The following is a 22,535-nucleotide window of genomic DNA, read 5'->3' as shown; positions in this document are numbered from 1 at the left end:
GTGCCATAAAGCGCCATAATGCGCCATATAGCACCATAAAGCGCCATAAAGCACCATAAAGCACCATAAAGCGCCATATAGCGCCATACCATATAGCGCCATATAGCACCATACCATATAGCACCATATAGCACCATATAGTGCCATAAAGCACCATAAAGCACCATAAAGCGCCATATAGCGCCATACCATATAGCGCCATATAGCACCATACCATATAGCACCATATAGCACCATATAGTGCCATAAAGCACCATAAAGCGCCATAAAGCGCCATATAGCGCCATACCATAAAGCACCATACCATATAGCACCATATAGTGCCATAAAGCGCCATATAGCACCATAAAGCGCCATAAAGCACCATACCATAAAGCGCCATAAAGCACCATACCATAAAGCGCCATAAAGCACCATACCATAAAGCGCCATAAAGCACCATAAAGCACCATAAAGCGCCATATAGCGCCATACCATATAGCGCCATATAGCACCATACCATATAGCGCCATAAAGCGCCATAAAGCACCATAAAGCACCATGAAGCGCCATACCATATAGCGCCATACCATATAGCGCCATACCATATAGCGCCAAACCATATAGCACCATATAGCGCCATATAGCACCATAAAGCGCCATATAGCGCCATATAGCTCCATATAGCACCATATAGCTCCATATAGCACCATATAGCACCACATAGCACCATAAAGCGCCATAAAGAACCATAAAGCGCAATATAGCGCCATACCATATAGCGCCATATAGCACCATACCATATAGCGCCATATAGCACCATATAGTGCCATAAAGCACCATAAAGCGCCATAAAGCACCATACCATAAAGCGCCATAAAGCACCATAAAGCACCATAAAGCGCCATATAGCGCCATACCATATAGCGCCATATAGCACCATACCATATAGCGCCATAAAGCGCCATAAAGCACCATAAAGCACCATGAAGCGCCATACCATATAGCGCCATACCATATAGCGCCATACCATATAGCGCCAAACCATATAGCGCCATATAGCGCCATAAAGCGCCATAAAGCGCCATATAGCACCACATAGCACCACAAAGCGCCATATAGCACCATATAGCACCATATAGCACCATATAGCACCATATAGCACCATAAAGCGCCATATAGCACCACATAGCACCATAAAGCGCCATATAGCACCATATAGCACCATATAGCACCACATAGCACCATATAGCACCATATAGCACCATATAGCGCCATAAAGCACCATATAACACCATATAGCGCCATATAGCGCCATAAAGCACTACCGAGTTGGGTGGGTTTGGGTGGGGTTTGGGTGGGGTTTGGTGGGGCATGTGTGTTAAAGGCTCAGTGCACTACTTTTGTGAAGAACATTTTCAGGGGGTGCTGCTGCACCCTCAGCACCCCTACATCCCACGGCGTTGCCTGTGTGGCATATTGTTACATTGCCTTTTGAAAACTACACATTTCCACAGCATTACTATTTTCAACAATTCCTTAAAAGGCCTGACCATGTTCCTATTTGTTTTTCTCATGGATGTACTGCTGCTTTTATGTTCTGTTCTTTGTCATGGCAACGTCATGGGCAGTAAAAGGAGCGTCGCCATGGAGACAGGGCTTTAAGGTGTCAGTGGGACATCAATGGGAGGACGCAAAGTAAAAACCTCAGGGTCAGCTAGCGAGAGAGTTACCGCGACTGTTAGCATTAGCAAAGGGTCAAGCAACATCTGAGAAACACACAAACACACACACACACACACACACACCCAAGTGAATGCACGCACATACAGTACACATAACTGTGCAGAATTTATCTTTCTTGTTCTGTGTCAGGCTTGCAGAATAATACATCGATAGTCATCAATGCGATGACATACAGTTGTCAGACACACATTATCCAAGATGGCCACAAACATTATTTTGTGAGAGAGAGAGAGAGAGAGAGAGAGAGAGAGAGAGAGAGAGAGAGAGAGAGAGAGAGAGAGAGAGAGAGAGAGAGAGAGAGAGAGAGAGAGAGAGAGAGAGAGAGAGAGAGAGAGAGAGAGAGAGAGAGAGAGAGAGAGAGAGAGAGACAGAGAGACAGAGAGACAGAGAGACAGAGCGAGAGAGCGAGAGAGCGAGAGAGCGAGAGAGCGAGAGACAGTTAGGTAGCTTCTCATCGGTAGAGCGCTGTTTCTCATACATTGTGAAAATTCTTCCATCTTATTCCCCCCCAACCTACAGATTGAATGTACATCACACCTCTAATCCTGAGAAATCCTGTCCCAAATCCTGTCTTTGAATTATTGAAGGGGAGCAGGGAGCATGCCAGCTTGACTCTGATTATCCCCTGATCAATATGCCTCGCCTCTTCGCCTATAACATCAAACGCCTCCGCGATCCACCCAAACAAACACAGAGGCCGCTACCGCTGGAAATGCACCGAGTATTATTCTGGGTTGTTCACATACACACACACACACACACACACACACACACACACACACACACACACACACACACACACACACACACACACACACACACACACACACACACACACACACACACACACACACACACACACACACACACACACACACAGTCAGATCCATCCAAGCATATCCATCCATATACAGTACTTATTTGATACACATTTAAACATTGATTTCTTCAGAGTAATATCAGACAATTTGTGGACATGTAAACACTGTAAGTTTTGTTGTTGAGAAATACCTGGCAGACAAACACACGCACGCACGCACACACGCACACGCACGCACACACACGCACACACTCACGCACACACACGCACGCACACACACACGCACACATGCACACATGCACACGCACACACACACCCACACACACAAATGCACACACACACAGACCAGCATCCTACACATATCTATTCATTTTCGGCCCAGCCTGGCCCCACTCCTACGAGACCTCCACTTCAAGTGAGTTCCATTGATTTTCTTTTTCAATGACATGCTGAAAGGTAAATCAACATCAGACGCCTTATACAACCAAAATAATAAATACCAACATTTAACTGTAACCCTACAATTACTGTATACAAGCCCCACGCCCTCACTCCCCAGCTCCCCATTTCCTCATCTCCCCAGCTCCAAATCTCCACAGCCCCACGCCCCAGCTCCACATCTCCACAGCTCCACAGCTCCACAGCTCCCCATCTCCACAGCTCCCGATCTCCCCAGCCCCCCATCTCCCCAGCTCCCCATCTCCCCATCCTCCCAACTCCCGATCTCCACAGCTCCCCATCTCCACAGCTCCCCAGCTCACAATCTCCCCAGCTCCCCAGCTCCCCAGCTCTACAGCTCCCCAGCTCCCCAGCTCTACAGCTCCCCAGCTCCCCAGCTCCCCAGCTCTACAGCTCCCCAGCTCCCCAGCTCTACAGCTCCACAGCTCCCAAGCACCTCATCTCCACAGCTCCCCATCTCCACAGCTCCCCATCTCCCCAGCTCCACAGCTCCACAGCTCCTCATCTCCACAGCTCTCCAGCGCCGCAGCTCCCCAGGTCCCAATCTCCCCAGCTCCACAGATCCACAGCTCCCCATCTCCCCAGCTCCCCCTCTCCCCATATTCCCAGCTCCCCAGCTCCACAGCTCCCCAGCTCCCCAGCTCCACATCTCCACAGCTCCACAGCTCCACAGCTCCCCATCTCCACAGCTCCCCATCACCCCAGCTCCTAAGCTCCCCATCTCCACAGCTCAAAAGCTCCACAGCTCCCCAGCTCCACAGCTCCACAGCTCCCCATCTCCACAGCTCCACAGCTCCCCATCTCCACAGCTCCACAGTTCCACAGCTCCCCATCTCCACAGCTCCCCATTCCACCAGCTCCACAGCTCCCCATCTCCCCAGCTCCCCATCTCCCCAGCGCCCCAGCTCCCCATCTCCACAGCTCCACAGCTCCCCATCTCCCCATCTCCACAGCTCCACAGCTCCACAGCTCCCCATCTCCACAGCTACCCATCTCCACACCTCCCCATCTCCCCATCTCCACAGCTCCACAGCTCCACAGCTCCCCAGCTCCCCCTCTCCCCATATTCCCAGCTCCCCAGCTCCACAGCTCCCCAGCTCCCCAGCTACACAGCTCCACAGTTCCCCATCTCCCCAGCTCCCCATCTCCCCAGCTCCCCATCTCCACAGCTCCACAGCTCCACAGCTCCCCATCTCCACAGCTCCCCATCACCCCAGCTCCTAAGCTCCCCATCTCCACAGCTCAAAAGCTCCACAGCTTCCCTGCTCCACAGCTCCACAGCTCCCCATCTCCCCATCTCCACAGCTCCCCATCTCCACAGCTCCACAGTTCCACAGCTCCCCATCTCCACAGCTCCCCATCACACCAGCTCCACAGCTCCCCATCTCCCCAGCTCCACAGCTCTACAGCTCCACAGCTCCCCATCTCCACAGCTCCCCAGAACCACAGCTCCACAGCTCCCCATCTCCACAGCTCCCCAGAACCACAGCTCCACAGCTCCACATCTCCACAGCTCCACAGCTCCACAGCTACCCATCTCCACACCTCCCCATCTCCACAGCTCCACAGCTCCACAGCTCCACAGCTCCACAGCTCCACAGCTCCCCATCTCCACAGCTCCACAGCTCCACAGCTCCACAGCTCACAATCTCCCCAGCTCCCCAGCTCCCCAGCTCTACAGCTCCACAGCTCCCAAGCTCATCATCTCCCCAGCTCCCCAGCTCCCCAGCTCTACAGCTCCACAGCTCCCAAGCACCTCATCTCCACAGCTCCCCATCTCCACAGCTCCCCATCCCCCCAGCTCCACAGCGCCCCATCTCCACAGCTCCCCAGCTCCCCATCTCCACAGCTCTCCAGCGCCGCAGCTCCCCAGGTCCCAATCTCCCCAGCTCCCCAGCTCCACAGCTCCCCATCTCCCCAGCTCCCCCTCTCCCCATATTCCCAGCTCCCCAGCTCCACAGCTCCCCAGCTCCCCAGCTCCACAGCTCCACAGCTCCACAGCTCCCCATCTCCCCAGCTCCCCATCTCCCCAGCGCCCCAGCTCCCCATCTCCACAGCTCCACAGCTCCACAGCTCCCCATCTCCACAGCTCCACAGCTCCACAGCTCCACAGCTCCCCATCTCCACAGCTCCCCATCACCCCAGCTCCTAAGCTCCCCATCTCCACAGCTCCACAGCTCCACAGCTCCCCATCTCCACAGCTCCACAGCTCCCCATCTCCACAGCTCCCCAGAACCACAGCTCCACAGCTCCCCATCTCCACAGCTCCCCAGAACCACAGCTCCACAGCTCCACATCTCCACAGCTCCACAGCTCCCCATCTCCACAGCTCCCCATCACCCCAGCTCCTAAGCTCCCCATCTCCACAGCTCAAAAGCTCCACAGCTCCCCAGCTCCACAGCTCCACAGCTCCCCATCTCCACAGCTCCACAGCTCCCCATCTCCACAGCTCCACAGTTCCACAGCTCCCCATCTCCACAGCTCCACAGTTCCACAGCTCCCCATCTCCACAGCTCCCCATCACACCAGCTCCACAGCTCCCCATCTCCCCAGCGCCCCAGCTCCCCATCTCCACAGCTCCACAGCTCCCCATCTCCCCATCTCCACAGCTCCACAGCTCCACAGCTCCCCATCTCCACAGCTACCCATCTCCACACCTCCCCATCTCCACAGCTCCACAGCTCCACAGCTCCACAGCTCCACAGCTCCCCATCTCCACAGCTCCACAGCTCCACAGCTCCACAGCTACCCATCTCTACAGCTCCCCAGCTCCCCAGCTCCACAGCTCCACAGCTCCACAGCTCCCTATCTCCACAGCTCCACAGCTCCACAGCTACCCATCTCCACAGCTCCCCAACTCCACAGCTCCACAGCTCCACAGCTCCCCATCTCCACAGCTCCCCAGCTCCACAGCTCCACAGCTCCCCATCTCCCCATCTCCACAGCTCCACAGCTCCACAGCTCCACAGCTCCTCAGAGAAGGTGATGATTGTGGGAGCTACTATTGGAACTGTTATTTGTCAGATGGAATTGAATTGAATTGACAGTTTGCCACCAGTCCTGTCTGACTGTTGTGAAGGAGTTCTTCACTACTCTTTTCTACAGTCCTTAGAGGCACACGGGCCTGCCCAGAAAATTAAAATGGGGAATCTACATTTGAATTACAAATCCTACGGGCCAACCTGGGCACCAAATCTGAACATACTGAAAAGAATAAACATTTATACAGCTCTTTCTTGTTCACAGTTAATTTACAAATTCTATACATGTTATTCTTGCACATTACATCATTACTTCAATCACCTCTGCATGTATGCTATACACTGTATATATCATGTATGCTATACACTGTATATATCATGTATGCTATACACTGTATATATCATGTATGCTATACACTGTATATATCATGACCAGTCATGTAGGTATTGAGCAGATTAAACAGACCTATCAGATTGAGTCTTGCATCTACAATATCTCTCTAATAGTCTGCTGCTGGGACATATTTTAATGGGGCCAGAAGATGGCAGTCTACTCTCTGAGTCTGTACCAGGCCCACCATGTTCCATACAGTCTCTTCTATGTCTCTCTGTCTCTGTCTCTTTTTCTCTCTCTTTCTCTTTCTCTCTCTCTCTCTCTCTCTCTCTCTCTCTCTCTCTCTCTCTCTCTCTCTCTCTCTCTCTCTCTCTCTCTCTCTCTCTCTCTCTCTCTCTCTCTCTCTCTCTCTCTCTCTCTCTCTCTCTCTCTCTCTCTCTCTCTCTCTCTCTCTCTCTCTCTCTCTCTTTCTCTGTATTACAGTTCTAGCATTCGGAATGCAGATGCCCTGATTGTAATGATTTACTCATCTCAGGACGGCCACATGTTCCAGCGGCTTGATTGAGTTTATCCCTATTGATAGAGATCAGTAGCCTGGAGACCTGACTACAGTACGGTAGTAACCTCTGGAACCGCTACATGATTGAAAGTGCTTTTCTCCTCTGATGGCTGTTTTGATCCTGCCGCTACGACATTCACCCTGGGGATAGAGGAGAGACAGGGGGGAATGGAGGAGAGGAGGTGATAGAGGAGAGACAAGGGGGAATGGAGAAGAGGAGAGAGAAGAGAGGAGAGACAGGGAGGAATGGAGGAGAGGAGAGAGTAGAGACAGGGGGGAATAGAGGAGAGGAGGAGAGAGGAGAGAGGGCGGAATGGAGGAGAGGAGGCGATAGAGGAGAGAGAGGGGGAATGGAGGAGAGGAGGAGAGAGGAGAGACAGGGGGAATGGAGGAGAGGAGGAGAGAGGAGAGACAGGGGGAATGGAGGAGAGGAGGAGAGAGGAGAGACAGGGGGAATGGAGGAGAGGAGGAGAGACAGGGGGAATGGAGGAGAGAGGAGAGACAGGGGGAATGGAGGAGAGAGGAGAGACAGGGGGAATGGAGGAGAGAGGAGAGACAGGGGGAATGGAGGAGAAAGGAGAGACAGGGGGAATTGAGGAGAGGAGGAGAGAGGAGAGACAGGGGGAATGGAGGAGAGAGGAGAGACAGGGGGAATGGAGGAGAGGAGGAGAGAGGAGAGACAGGGGGAATTGAGGAGAGGAGGAGAGAGGAGAGAAAGGGGGAATGGAGGAGAGAGGAGAGACAGGGGGAATGGAGGAGAAAGGAGAGACAGGGGAAATTGAGGAGAAAGGAGAGACAGGGGGAATTGAGGAGAGGAGGAGAGAGGAGAGACAGGGGGAATGGAGGAGAGAGGAGAGACAGGGGGAATGGAGGAGAAAGGAGAGACAGGGGGAATTGAGGAGAGGAGGAGAGAGGAGAGACAGGGGGAATGGAGGAGAGAGGAGAGACAGGGGGAATGGAGGAGAGGAGGAGAGAGGAGAGACAGGGGGAATTGAGGAGAGGAGGAGAGAGGAGAGACAGGGGGAATGGAGGAGAGGAGGAGAGAGGAGAGACAGGGGGAATGGAGGAGAGAGGAGAGACAGGGGGAATGGAGGAGAGGAGGAGAGAGGAGAGACAGGGGGGATGGAGGAGAGGAGGAGAGAGGAGAGACAGGGGGAATGGAGGAGAGGAGGAGAGAGGAGAGACAGGGGGAATGGAGGAGAGGAGGAGAGACAGGGGGAATGGAGGAGAGAGGAGAGACAGGGGTAATTGAGGAGAGGAGGAGAGACAGGGGGAATGGAGGAGAGAGGAGAGACAGGGGGAATGGAGGAGAGAGGAGAGACAGGGGGAATGGAGGAGAGGAGGAGAGAAGGGGAATGGAGGAGAGGAGGAGAGACAGGGGGAATGGAGGAGAGGAGGAGAGAGGAGAGACAGGGGGAATGGAGGAGAGAGGAGAGACAGGGGGAATGGAGGAGAGGAGGAGAGAGGAGAGACAGGGGGAATGGAGGAGAGGAGGAGAGAGGAGAGACAGGGGGAATGGAGGAGAGGAGGAGAGAGGAGAGACAGGGGGAATGGAGGAGAGAGGAGAGACAGGGGTAATTGAGGAGAGGAGGAGAGACAGGGGGAATGGAGGAGAGAGGAGAGACAGGGGGAATGGAGGAGAGAGGAGAGACAGGGGGAATGGAGGAGAGGAGGAGAGAATGGGAATGGAGGAGAGGAGGAGAGACAGGGGGAATGGAGGAGAGGAGGAGAGAGGAGAGACAGGGGGAATGGAGGAGAGGAGGAGAGACAGGGGGAATGGAGGAGAGAGGAGAGACAGGGGGAATGGAGGAGAGGAGGAGAGACAGGGGGAATGGAGGAGAGGAGGAGAGACAGGGGGAATGGAGGAGAGAGGAGAGACAGGGGGAATAGAGGAGAGAGGAGAGACAGGGAGAATGGAGGAGAGGAGGAGAGACAGGGAGAATGGAGGAGAGGAGGAGAGACAGGGGGAATGGAGGAGAGAGGAGAGACAGGGGGAATGGAGGAGAGAGGAGAGACAGGGGGAATGGAGGAGAGGAGGAGAGACAGGGGAATGGAGGAGAGGAGGAGAGACAGGGGGAATGGAGGAGAGGAGGAGAGAGGAGAGACAGGGGGAATGGAGGAGAGGAGGAGAGACAGGGGGAATGGAGGAGAGAGGAGAGACAGGGGGAATGGAGGAGAGGAGGAGAGACAGGGGGAATGGAGGAGAGGAGGAGAGACAGGGGGAATGGAGGAGAGAGGAGAGACAGGGGGAATAGAGGAGAGAGGAGAGACAGGGAGAATGGAGGAGAGGAGGAGAGACAGGGAGAATGGAGGAGAGGAGGAGAGACAGGGGGAATGGAGGAGAGGAGGAGAGACAGGGGGAATGGAGGAGAGAGGAGAGACAGGGGGAATAGAGGAGAGAGGAGAGACAGGGAGAATGGAGGAGAGGAGGAGAGACAGGGAGAATGGAGGAGAGAGGAGAGACAGGGGGAATAGAGGAGAGAGGAGAGACAGGGAGAATGGAGGAGAGGAGGAGAGACAGGGAGAATGGAGGAGAGGAGGAGAGAGGAGAGACAGGGGGAATGGAGGAGAGGAGGAGAGACAGGGAGAATGGAGGAGAGGAGGAGAGAGGAGAGACAGGGGGAATAGAGGAGAGAGGAGAGGAGGACACACTAGCTACCCTCTTTTTGTCATTCAAGCCTACACTACTGTAACCCTGTGGTGTGGAGCGGTTGGGGTTGAGCTTTACTTCTACTGTAACTCCTGGAACTTTCTGTTGGTATGAACACTGAAATGTTGATGGATATGAATTATCCACGCTATGTCTACGATGCCAATGTAGAACAAGATATCCTGTAAATGTAGAGAAGAAAACTAAGTAAGATCAAATGAAACACAGAAATCTAGTGTCCGGCCACCTGGTAACCCACAGCAGGCTGGCGTGTGTAGTCCTCTGCCCTACCATCCCTATCCCCATAGCCTGAACCCTGAGAGGGCCTTTTGAGCAGGACAGAGAGGGTCAGACCACAGATCCCAGGGCCACACCAGGTGACTGGAGATGGGTTAGAGAGGGAGAACAGATGGATGTGGTAGCACATGGAGAGGAGGTAGGGCAGAAACACATACTGTAGATTACTAACACAGGGCCCTTCAGTACGTGGACCAGAATCACAGAGCAGAGAATCTATGAAACGGCCAGCAGGTCAGAACGACAGCGTGACCCTAACCCTCACTAACACACACTCCTCCCCACATAGCCCTTCCTGGAACACAACATAGATCGGAACACACACACCTTCCAATAGGCCCTGATTGGTCTAGTCATGATGGGGCAAAGCAAATGATTTTTCCCTGAAGACAACAGTCCCTCCATGTGACTGGGCATGCTCAGTTCATTCTCTCCATTGACGCTGGAGGCCAATGCACTATGGATTTCTGGGATGTGTCATGTGCTTGTGAGTGTGTGTGTGTTTGTATGTGTATCCGAGTGTGTTTGTATGTTTGTGTGTATAGGTATGGGGGATGAGAGGTGAATTTTAATGTGGTGACGATGGCAAACCACAGGGGCCAGTTGGTCTCCCAGTACAGTGTAGTGACAGGGGGCCAGTCGTTCTCCCAGTACAGTGTAGTAACAGGGGGCCAGTTGGTCTCCCAGTACAGTGTAGTAACAGGGGGCCAGTTGGTCTCCCAGTACAGTGTAGTAACAGGGGGCCAGTCGGTCTCCCAGTACAGTGTAGTAACAGGGGGCCAGTCGTTCTCCCAGTACAGTGTAGTAACAGGGGGCCAGTTGGTCTCCCAGTACAGTGTAGTAACAGGGGGGCAGTTGGTCTCCCAGTACAGTGTAGTAACAGGGGGCCAGTTGATCTCCCAGTACAGTGTAGTGACAGGGGGGCAGTTGGTCTCCCAGTACAGTGTAGTAACAGGGGGGCAGTTGGTCTCCCAGTACAGTGTAGTGACAGGGGGCCAGTCGTTCTCCCAGTACAGTGTAGTAACAGGGGGCCAGTCGTTCTCCCAGTACAGTGTAGTAACAGGGGGCCAGTCGGTCTCCCAGTACAGTGTAGTAGAAGGGGACCAGTTGGTCTCCCAGTACAGTGTAGTAACAGGGGGCCAGTCGGTCTCCCAGTACAGTGTACTAACAGGGGGCCAGTCGGTCTCCCAGTACAGTGTAGTAACAGGGGGCCAGTTGGTCTCCCAGTACAGTGTAGTAACAGGGGGCCAGTCGGTCTCCCAGTACAGTGTAGTAACAGGGGGCCAGTTGGTCTCCCAGTACAGTGTAGGGACAGGGGGACAGTTGGTCTCCCAGTACAGTGTAGTAACAGGGGGCCAGTTGGTCTCCCAGTACAGTGTAGTGACAGGGGGGCAGTTGGTCTCCCAGTACAGTGTAGTAACAGGGGGCCAGTTGGTCTCCCAGTACAGTGTAGTAACAGGGGGCCAGTCGTTCTCCCAGTACAGTGTAGTGACAGGGTACCAGTCGTTCTCCCAGTACAGTGTAGTGACAGGGTACCAGTCGTTCTCCCAGTACAGTGTAGTGACAGGGTACCAGTCGTTCTCCCAGTACAGTGTAGTAACAGGGGGGCAGTTGGTCTCCCAGTACAGTGTAGTGACAGGGGGGCAGTTGGTCTCCCAGTACAGTGTAGTGACAGGGGGGCAGTTGGTCTCCCAGTACAGTGTAGTGACAGGGGGGCAGTTGGTCTCCCAGTACAGTGTAGTAACAGGGGGCCAGTCGGTCTCCCAGTACAGTGTAGTGACAGGGGGACAGTTGGTCTCCCAGTACAGTGTAGTGACAGGGGGACAGTTGGTCTCCCAGTACAGTGTAGTAACAGGGGGCCAGTTGGTCTCCCAGTACAGTGTAGTGACAGGGGGGCAGTTGGTCTCCCAGTACAGTGTAGTAACAGGGGGGCAGTTGGTCTCCCAGTACAGTGTAGTGACAGGGGGCCAGTCGTTCTCCCAGTACAGTGTAGTAACAGGGGGCCAGTCGTTCTCCCAGTACAGTGTAGTAACAGGGGGCCAGTCGGTCTCCCAGTACAGTGTAGTAGAAGGGGGCCAGTTGGTCTCCCAGTACAGTGTAGTAACAGGGGGCCAGTCGGTCTCCCAGTACAGTGTACTAACAGGGGGCCAGTCGGTCTCCCAGTACAGTGTAGTAACAGGGGACCAGTCGTTCTCCCAGTACAGTGTAGTAACAGGGGGCCAGTCGGTCTCCCAGTACAGTGTAGTAACAGGGGGCCAGTTGGTCTCCCAGTACAGTGTAGTGACAGGGGGCCAGTCGGTCTCCCAGTACTGTGTAGTGACAGGGTACCAGTCGTTCTCCCAGTACAGTGTAGTGACAGGGGGCCAGTCGTTCTCCCAGTACAGTGTAGTAACAGGGGGCCAGTTGGTCTCCCAGTACAGTGTAGTGACAGGGGGCCAGTCGTTCTCCCAGTACAGTGTAGTAACAGGGGGCCAGTTGGTCTCCCAGTACAGTGTAGTAACAGGGGGCATGCTAGCCAGGGCTCCAAGGTCAACTGGAGGACGGCGACAGTGGAAACGGCATGGTGGGGATAATGCAGTGTGCGGCTGTATAAATAGAACTGGAAGTCTCTAGTCTCATTCTGCACTAGTGCCGCGCTGCAGAGGGAGACCAGAAAATAGCACACAACGCCAGAGAGAGAGAATGACAGAGGAAAGGAAAGAGGGAGAGAGAATGACAGAGGAAAGGGAAGGGGAAAGAGAACGACAGAGGAAAGGGAAGGGGGAGAGAGGGAATGACAGAGGAAAGAGAAGGGGGAGAGAGGGAATGACAGAGGAAAGAGAAGGGGGAGAGAGAGAATGACAGAGGAAAGGGAAGGGGGAGAGAGAACGATAGAGGAAAGGGAAGGGGGAGAGAGAGAATGACAGAGGAAAGGGAAGGGGGAGAGAGAACGACAGAGGAAAGGGAAGGGGGAGAGAGAGAATGACAGAGGAAAGGGAAGGGGGAGAGAACGATAGAGGAAAGGGAAGGGGGAGAGAGAACGACAGAGGAAAGGGAAGGGGGAGAGAGAGAATGACAGAGGAAAGGGAGGGGGGAGAGAACGATAGAGGAAAGGGAAGGGGAGAGAGAATGATGGAGGAAAGGGGGAGAGAGAATGACAGAGGAAAGGGAAGGGGGAGAGAGAAAATGACAGAGGAAAGGGAAGGGGGAGAGAACGACAGAGGAAAGGGAAGGGGAGAGAGAATGATGGAGGAAAGGGAAGGGGGAGAGAGAGAACGACAGATGAAAGGGAAGGGGGAGAGAACGATAGAGGAAAGGGAAGGGGGAGAGAGAGAACGACAGAGGAAAGGGGAGGGGGAGAGAGAGAACGACAGAGGGAAGGGAAGGGGGAGAGAGAGAACGACAGAGGGAAGGGAAGGGGGAGAGAGAACGATAGAGGAAAGGGAAGGGGGAGAGAGAGAATGACAGAGGAAAGGGAAGGGGGAGAGAGAACGATAGAGGAAAGGGAAGGGGGAGAGAGAGAATGACAGAGGAAAGGGAAGGGAGAGAGAGAACGACAGAGGAAAGGGAAGGGGGAAAGAGAGAATGACAGAGGAAAGGGAAGGGGGAGAGAACGATAGAGGAAAGGGAAGGGGGAGAGAGAACGACAGAGGAAAGGGAAGGGGGAGAGAGAGAATGACAGAGGAAAGGGAAGGGGGAGAGAACGATAGAGGAAAGGGAAGGGGAGAGAGAATGATGGAGGAAAGGGGGAGAGAGAATGACAGAGGAAAGGGAAGGGGGAGAGAGAGAATGACAGAGGAAAGGGAAGGGGGAGAGAACGACAGAGGAAAGGGAAGGGGAGAGAGAATGATGGAGGAAAGGGAAGGGGGAGAGAGAGAACGACAGATGAAAGGGAAGGGGGAGAGAACGATAGAGGAAAGGGAAGGGGGAGAGAGAGAACGACAGAGGAAAGGGAAGGGGGAGAGAACGATAGAGGAAAGGGAAGGGGGAGAGAGAGAACGACAGAGGAAAGGGAAGGGGGAGAGAGAGAACGACAGAGGGAAGGGAGGGGGGAGAGAGAGAAAGACAGAGGGAAGGGAAGGGGGAGAGAGAGAACGACAGAGGGAAGGGAAGGGGGAGAGAGAGAACGACAGAGGAAAGGGAAGGGGGAGAGAGTGAAAGACAGAGGAAAGTGAAGGGGGAGAGAGAGAACGACAGAGGAAAGGGAAGGGGGAGAGAACGACAGATGAAAGGGAAGGGGGAGAGAGTGAAAGACAGAGGAAAGGGAAGGGGGAGAGAGAGAATGACAGAGGGGAGGGAAGGGAAGGGGGAGAGAGAGAACGACAAAGGGAAGGGAAGGGGGAGAGAGAGAAAGACAGGGGAAAGGGAAGGGGGAGAGAGAGAAAGACGGAGGAAAGGGAAGGGGGATAGAGAGAATGACAGATGAAAGGGAAGGGGTATAGAGAGAAAGACTGAGGGAAGGGAAGGGGGAAAGAGAATGACAGATGAAAGGGAAGGGGGAGAGAGAAAAAGACTGAGGGAAGGGAAGGGGTAGAGAGAGAACGACAGAGTGAAGGGAGGGGGAGAGAGAGAATGACAGAGGGAAGTGAAGGGGAAGAGAGAGAAAGAGAGGGAAGGGAAGGGGGAGAGAGAAAGACAGAGGGAAGGGAAGGGGGAGAGAGAATGACAGATGAAAGGGAAGGGGGAGAGAGAGAACGACAGAGGGAAGGGAAGGGGTAGAGAGAGAACGACAGAGGGAAGGGAGGGGGGAGAGAGAGAAAGACAGAGGGAAGTGAAGGGGTAGAGAGAGAACGACAGAGGGAAGGGAAGGGGTAGAGAGAGAATGACAGAGGGAAGGGAGGGGGGAGAGAGAGTGACAGAGGAAAGGGAAGGGGGAGAGAGAGAATGACAGAGGAATGGGAAGGGGTAGAGAGAGGGATGTCAATAAAGATAGAGGTAGAAAGCAAAAGAGACAGCGAGATAACCCCTCCACTTACTGATCCCACAGCAGGGTACACTCTTTAAAAAAAGGTGCTATCTAGAACCTAAAACGATTCTTTGTTTGTCCCTTTTTGGTTCCAAGTAGAACCCTTTTGGTTCCAGGTAGAACCGTTTTGGGTTTCATGTTAAACCCCTTCCACAGAGGGTTCTACATGGAACCCAAAAGAGTTCTACCTGGAACCAAAAAGGGTTCTCCTAAGGGGATAGCCGAAGAACCCATTTGGAACCCTTTTTTCTAACAGTGTAGGTCAAGACGGGACAGACAGAACAAGACAAGTGGTTGGTGTTCTCAGCACTTATATTTTGCATACATGATGCTACAGAAAGTTACAGAATATGGAGGGAAAAAATAAACAAGATTAGTGGTAAAGCTTCAGTGTGTTTTGGTATATTCAGAAATGTTTTGGTACATTCAGAAATGTTTTGGTATATTCAGAAATGTTTTGGTACATTCAGAAATGTTTTGGTAATTATAGAAATGTTTTGGTATATATAGAAATGTTTTGGTATATTCAGAAATGTTTTGGTACATTCAGAAATGTTTTGGTACATTCAGAAATGTTTTGGTATATTCAGAAATGTTTTGGTACATTCAGAAATGTTTTGGTACATTCAGAAATGTTTTGGTATAGATGGAAATGTTTTGGTACATTCAGAAATGTTTTGGTATATTCAGAAATGTTTTGGTATATTCAGAAATGTTTTGGTACATTCAGAAATGTTTTGGTATATTCAGAAATGTTTTGGTACATTCAGAAATGTTTTGGTATATTCAGAAATGTTTTGGTACATTCAGAAATGTTTTGGTACATTCAGAAATGTTTTGGTACATTCAGAAATGTTTTGGTATATTCAGAAATGTTTTGGTACATTCAGAAATGTTTTGGTACATTCAGAAATGTTTTGGTACATTCAGAAATGTTTTGGTACATTCAGAAATGTTTTGGTACATTCAAACTATTGGAACCAAGACTAAAAAGACCTGACGGAGGAAAGGGTGGAGAATGGATAACGAAATTACAGTTAATTAACAAAAATGTACGCATAATCCAGTATAAACTAATGTAAAGAATTTATTATACAAGAGACAAAATTCCCAAATTCTACAGCACAACGGCAGAGTCATGTCTTAAGAGCAAAACAAATAATGATTCAATAACCCATGCCTTCTGGGAATGCTATGAAGTCCAGAAGTTATGGGCGGAGCTAGAAAATTATTACAATGTAAACTATATTTTTATCATTCTGTCTGCGTATTTCAAAACATGGCATATGTGGGTATAGTGAAATACCAATGGGCTGTACGATCCTCTTCTCATCACTCATCTTGAAAAAACGAATACTAAACACATGGAAATCAATTATTCCACCATCATTAACACAACGGAAAAACCTAATGATTTATTATTGAAATATTGTAATAGTATGGGAGCCCGAGAAAAACAAATTGATTTAATTTAAGGCCAAGTGGCAAACAATAATGCAGGCATTAGGGATTGCGGTGTGAGCATGCGGGTCTGGGAAGATGAGATGTAGTCATTGATTGTGTGCGTCTGTAAGTGGTTGTTCGTATGTATACGTTTGTATCGGGAGTAAAAAAAATATATATATATATATAGTACCAATCAAAAGTACCAATCAAAAGTTTGGACACACCTACTCATTCAAGGGTTTTTCTTTATTTTTTACTATTTTCTACATTTTCTACTCTGAAATAACACATATGGAATCAAGTAGTAACCAAAAAAGTGTTAAACAATTTTTTTTATTTGAGATTCTTCAAAGTAGCCACCCTTTGAGTGTGCAAAGCTGTCATCAAGGCAATGGGTGGCTACTTTGGAGAATCTAAAATCTGAAATATATTTGGATTTGTTTAACACTTTTTTGCTTACTACCTGATTCCATGTGTGTTATTTAATAGTTTTGATGTCTCTTGAACGAGTAAGTGCGTCCAAACTTTTGACCTGTAAACAGTATATATATATACAAAATAAAATACTGTCCAAGTCAGTGATGATAAATAGAGTTAGTTTATGCATAGGTTTCAGCACCTGCTAGTGGACAGCTCCAAACAAGGGATTTTGGGGCTTTCTGTCTCTCTCTCTCACTCTCTCTCTGTCGCTCTCTCTGTCGCTCTCTCTGTTTCTCTCTCATCCTCTATCTCTATCTCCACCCCCTATCTTTCTCTCTCTCTCTCTCTCTCTCTCTCTCTCTCTCTCTCTCTCTCTCTCTCTCTCTCTCTCTCTCTCTCTCTCTCTCTCTCTCTCTCTCTCTCTCTCTCTCTCTCTCTCTCTCTACCCCCTTTCTCTTCCTCTCTCCCTTTTTTTCTGTCGCACTCTTTCTATCACCTCTATCTTTTATTCTTTTTTTTGTTGCAGTGTCATCTATCAGGGGACATTTTAATCAGGTGGTCAATAAGACAGTATTACTGAGAGATGTATCCAGGTCTCAACTCTAGCTGCCAGGTCTTATTGAGATGAGTTATCTGGTCAGTGTAAATCTAAACGCTGTCCTCTGTGGACATAATGACAGAATTAGAGGACATGCAGGTTTGTAGGAAGGAGATACTCAGTCAGTAAGGCTCAGTCACCATCACTAGCTACTGTAGATTGCTTTCTGTGAAACTTTCAAAATATAGGCCTGGCTGATCATTATTATTTTTAAATAATGTGAGATATATTTTCAATTTTGTGATGTATAATGACTTTCTTCTCTTCCTCAAATAACGCCAATAATGACTTAATAATAATTATGTTCTATCTAGGCCATTTTGATTTATAGCAATTGTTATTATGAAGGAAAGAGGTTTAAAGTTGGTGAGCTGCTTGGAATGTGCAGTACATGTTGACTGGACACATCTGGAGCTACATATATTTACTTCCAGAAATACTAACTATAATGTCACCTTAACCAATTCTATTGGTTTTATAAAAACAATATAGTCATTATTTGAGTAGAGATAGGTGGTATGTAAATACAAATTAGAGTATTTGTACAGAAGCGTATGCTACACTTAACTTTCCCCTGTTGTCAAATTTAAATGACAGAATGGTTTTGAGAACTGTAAAAATAGCAGGTAGAGTCCCCTCCCAGTTAGAAGCTTCCAGTTTTTTGAGAAAGATGTGTTTGCAGGTAGTAGTTGGGTAAACAAAGATACATACTACATCATCATTACCATGGCAGGGTTTTGATTGGATCCAGCCCTTATCTAAGATGTGTTGCTAACCAACAGAATGGTGTATGGTGTTGTTTGGTCAGCGTAGCTCTGGCCACCCTTAACAGTGCTTCTGAACACCAAGAGTCTTCCAGAAGCTATTAAATACCTTATTGTGGGCTAGTTGTTTTCATGCTTGCAGGCATATCCTTTTATCTCGCATCACAACAATTAAAATCGTCTGGAAGGTAAAACATAATGAATCAAAACTAATGGATTAGTGGGTTTCCATAGAAACCTGTATAATTATGAGAATTAGTGTAGCGTTAACACCATTCCTCCAAATTAAGTAAATACGCATCAAGAGAAAATATATTCTATTGAGGGAAAAAATAAATAAACACCAGATTTCTTAATTTCTAACGCAAAAACAAAACTTACCCCCTCTTCAGAAGTAACGGTGTTAATTTGAATATACATAAACCTCTTTGTTTTTAATGATTAAAATAAAGTAGAAAAAACACTACAGTGGATTTGCTATTTTCCATTTTGTTGCTAATGAATATTCATATACTTTATACATGTCATTACACTGTCTTAAACCTTGATCCCAAAGAACTTGTTTTGTCTGCAGTTTTGATTGGTTCTCTAAATCACAGGTGCACTCAATCACAGACTAGGCATTATTTGAAATGGTAACTGATAGTCAAGACAACGCAACTAGCTAGTGTGGGAGGAGCTAATTATGTGGTGAATATAATTTTTGGTATTTGGGCACATTTCAAAATGTTCTCTTTGGTTAAATGTTTAGTGTATAATGTAAATGTTTTATAAAATGTGATGGGGCCACCAGGAAACAGACAAGGGCCCCTCAGACAAAGAATAACAGATGGAGCAGCCATTTTGAAAACACAGGAAGCTAAATCTTGATTTAGTGCAATAAGATAAGCCTTTGTCTGTCACAAATGTATTCCTAAATCAAAATAAATGTATAATCTTAATTTTCATGGTATATACCTATCTTTTCAGATTTTATATCTACAATTTTAATCAGAATCTCATAATTAATACATTTGATTTGTTTCATAATCACATCAACACACACCAAACACATCCTCTGCACTTATGTGTTTGAAATATTTAAAAAGGGGGGGTAGATCAGCTTTAATATTGCAGACAGATTGTAACGTCCATCAGTGTAATTGTCTGCACCGTTTCCAATCCCCCATATATTGTACTGCTTTTTAACATTCATGAAGCCACTCTGTTTCACTCGTCTGTGTCTGTTTAAATGGCGGAGGTCAGAGGTGTGGAGTCAGTGTCCCCTGTCACTGTCCCCCTGTCACACTGACCCCCAGAGGTCAGCCACGCTTCACATGAGGTCACCATAGGCCTCGTCACGAGACCAGGGTGAGTTGATGGGGGAGAGGCACTTGACTTGAACCATAGTTGGCGAGTCAGAGGGAGATGATATTGTAGTGTTGTCTAGATGTGAACTCTGACTAGACTATGTTACCCTGTACAGCCTCGGTTAAATGGTGCACTGATGATATGTAAATTATTTGTGAGTGAAGTAGTGGCATTTCACAAATAGGCCTACAGCAGTGTCCTCACGTCTATGTTCTCTATTCTATGACACAGAGTTACTGTCCAGATGGACCTTTCTCTCTCTCTCTCTCTTTCTCTCTCTCTTTCTCTCTCTTTCTCTCTCTCTCTCTCTCTCTCTCTCTCTCTCTCTCTCTCTCTCTCTCTCTCTCTCTCTCTCTCTCTCTCTCTCTCTCTCTCTCTCTCTCTCTCTCTCTCTCTCTCTCTCTCTCTCTCTCTCTCTCTCTCTCTCTCTCTCTCTCTCTCTCTCTCAGTAAGTTAAGAGCTGACACTGCCTCTTCTCTCCTCTCCGTCTTGATCAGCCTATCATTCCTCTTCATTGTGAATAGCAGCCTTTGAAATTCTGACCCATCGATTGCTGCAGATTATGAGGGAAATATTAGCATGGTAATTGTGAGCTTATTGATCAGTGCATTGACAGTTGAAAATGCATTCATAATTTCAGAGTGCTCAGCAGATATGATAATTCATATATATTGATGGAAGCAGGTATTGAGCTCAAACAGCACATCGACCTGTAGAAGTATAGGGAAAATGGGATTTAAAAAATGCAGCCTCTTCTGTCCTGAGTGTCCTCCAAGGTCTTATGTTCCTCTCTACAACATTTAAGAAGTGAAGGAAAGTAGATATGTAGATATGTGTTTGTAATTGAAAGCTATTATCAAAATGCACTTCTTTTATATTATTCAGATTCAAATAGCCTCATTTGAATGGAGCACATTTCACAGTCCTCTGCGTTGATTGCAAATTGAGGGAGAAAATGGAGATCGCTGCTTTAAATTACACATGTGAAGAGCTAGGATAAGGACTTGTCTTCTGTGCCTGTCTACAAGTTCACACTATTTAAGCTGCAAATGAGAAAAATTCTATATTTGATATACGCACTACTGTGCTATTACTTTAAAAGGGAAATATCTGAGAATCACTTGTAATGGGGCTTTGTATAAAAATTATTACCCTGTCATTGCCAAGTACCATTATGAATGACATTGTTTTACCCATAACATGTCTCTACATTTCATGAATGGAATTAAGAGACTTGCAAGTGGACACTCCAGCCCACAGCTGTCTTCTAGAAGCATTACATGAACTGTCTTCTCCTGATTTTGGGATATATAATACTCTGCACATTCTCGAGCCCCTCCCCGATCCAGTGGACTTCCTTTAGTCACCTCTACCCAGCTGAGAAAGAGAGCCTAGTCAATCGCTGCTGAAATGGCACCTGGCTTTACTATAGCTCTCCTCTCCTCGCCTCCGATCTGCTCAATTCTCCAGGCTCATTTGTCATACAAACATGTCCTCTTGCTGGGACTAAAGATCCTCCGCCCCTTGATCTCTGTATGATTGCCACTTCCTGACAAACTCCCACAACCCCTCTGTGCTCAGCCAATCATGTCCCCGACTCTCCACAAGCAGGGCCCTCTGAGTGGTAGACCTCTCTAGGGGATTGACAGAGGTTCATACAGTACGTACACGTAACACGCTATATTTAGTTCTGTTGGAAATATCAAGATGCTTGAACCTTGCTCTCCCCTGATACCCTGAGGTCCTACAATCACATACTGTACGTTGAACTCTGTAATTGGGAACATGTCCGTTCAGCAGGAGAATTAAAAGGCTAATCTCTTCCTCAGATGGATATGAGAGGACATTGTATTCATAGTCATGACCTGATTGTTTTCTATCACATTTATTCACTTTTTCCATCAAATTAAAAACAAGAAAAAGTCATAACACGTCCATTTATGAAAAATGTGCCCTTATGATAAAAATGTAAATGAAAAGAGAAGTAACATTCCAATGTCTCTGTGAGATGGAGGGAGGAGGGAGGCTGCTCAAACACCTATCATCAATCACATCATACCACTGTATTAAACAAATACTCTAGATTTACTTATGCTAAATATGCCACAGTGCATTTCACTGAGAATCTGACCTCAGTGTCTGAAAATAGAATCATCTAAAACTGTCATGTTTGTCTGCATGAGATGTACAATTAAATACATCATATTTATCAATATACTGTAGATGACGGAAGGTCATTATTGCAGGAAGGTCATTATTGCAGGAAGGTCATTATTATTGTATGATACATAATTTTGCAATAACAATATGACCCAATGAAAAATAATTATGATTTACCGGTGGCATAATGACTCTTTCCCTTTCATTTCTGTCACGATTGTATCTATAATCAGTTAAATACCCGTTTATACAAGTCAACCCATGGTTGCCACATCCTAACTAAATACAAGTTAGTTAAATGTTTACAATTACTCCTATAGAGTCATCCCTTAACTCACACTTTATGTCACTTCCTTGTCATATCATGCCATAATACATTTAATAAATACATTTTAATAATACATTTAAAATGTAGCATTATAACCATTGTGGCTCAAAATGGATCTATCCTGCTATTGTTTCCCCAGAGAAAGAGCATGGGATGTGTGACTGGAAGCCATGTTGGTCCCAACCAGGTAAGTAGAGGGCTGTGTATCCTGATAATAGAAAATAGCGGGCGAGGATTTCTCAAATGTCGAGGGATTACAGCACAGAAAATCCTGTGAGGCAGAGTGTTCCATCTGAGAAACCACTAAAGAGAGAGAGAGTGAGAGAGAGAGAGTGAGAGAGAGAGAGAGAGAGAGAGAGAGAGAGAGAGAGAGAGAGAGAGAGAGAGAGAGAGAGAGAGAGAGAGAGAGAGAGAGAGAGAGAGAGAGAGAGAGAGAGAGAGTGAGAGTGAGTGATATATATATATATAGAGAGAGAGAGAGAGAGAGAGAGAGAGAGAGAGAGAGAGAGAGAGAGAGAGAGAGAGAGAGAGAGAGAGAGAGAGAGAGAGAGAGAGAGAGAGAGAGAGAGAGAGAGAGTGAGAGTGAGAGTGAGAGTGAGAGAGTGAGAGTGAGAGAGTGAGAGAGTGAGAGAGAGAGAGAGAGAGAGAGAGAGAGAGAGAGAGAGAGAGAGAGAGAGTGAGAGAGAGAGAGAGAGAGAG

At 48.4% G+C, this 22,535-nt stretch overlaps 1 protein-coding gene across 2 annotated transcripts in view; it reads left to right on the top strand.

The window, feature by feature from the left end:
* LOC139583437 (YTH domain-containing family protein 3-like) overlaps positions 1 to 22,331 on the top strand; it is a 68,435-nt gene extending 46,104 nt beyond the window's left edge. For both annotated transcript variants that reach the window (XM_071414519.1, XM_071414520.1), the window contains one exon: positions 21,976 to 22,331. In XM_071414519.1, coding sequence (XP_071270620.1) covers positions 21,976 to 22,113 — 138 coding nt within the window. In that variant the 3' untranslated portion in view covers positions 22,114 to 22,331. The remainder of the gene's footprint in view (positions 1 to 21,975) is intronic.
* Positions 22,332 to 22,535: the final 204 nt, after the last annotated feature.

This window comes from Salvelinus alpinus, chromosome 8 (genome assembly GCF_045679555.1).
Source record: "Salvelinus alpinus chromosome 8, SLU_Salpinus.1, whole genome shotgun sequence".
NCBI lineage: Eukaryota > Metazoa > Chordata > Actinopteri > Salmoniformes > Salmonidae > Salvelinus > Salvelinus alpinus.
This window is presented reverse-complemented; position numbering and strand designations above follow the sequence as displayed.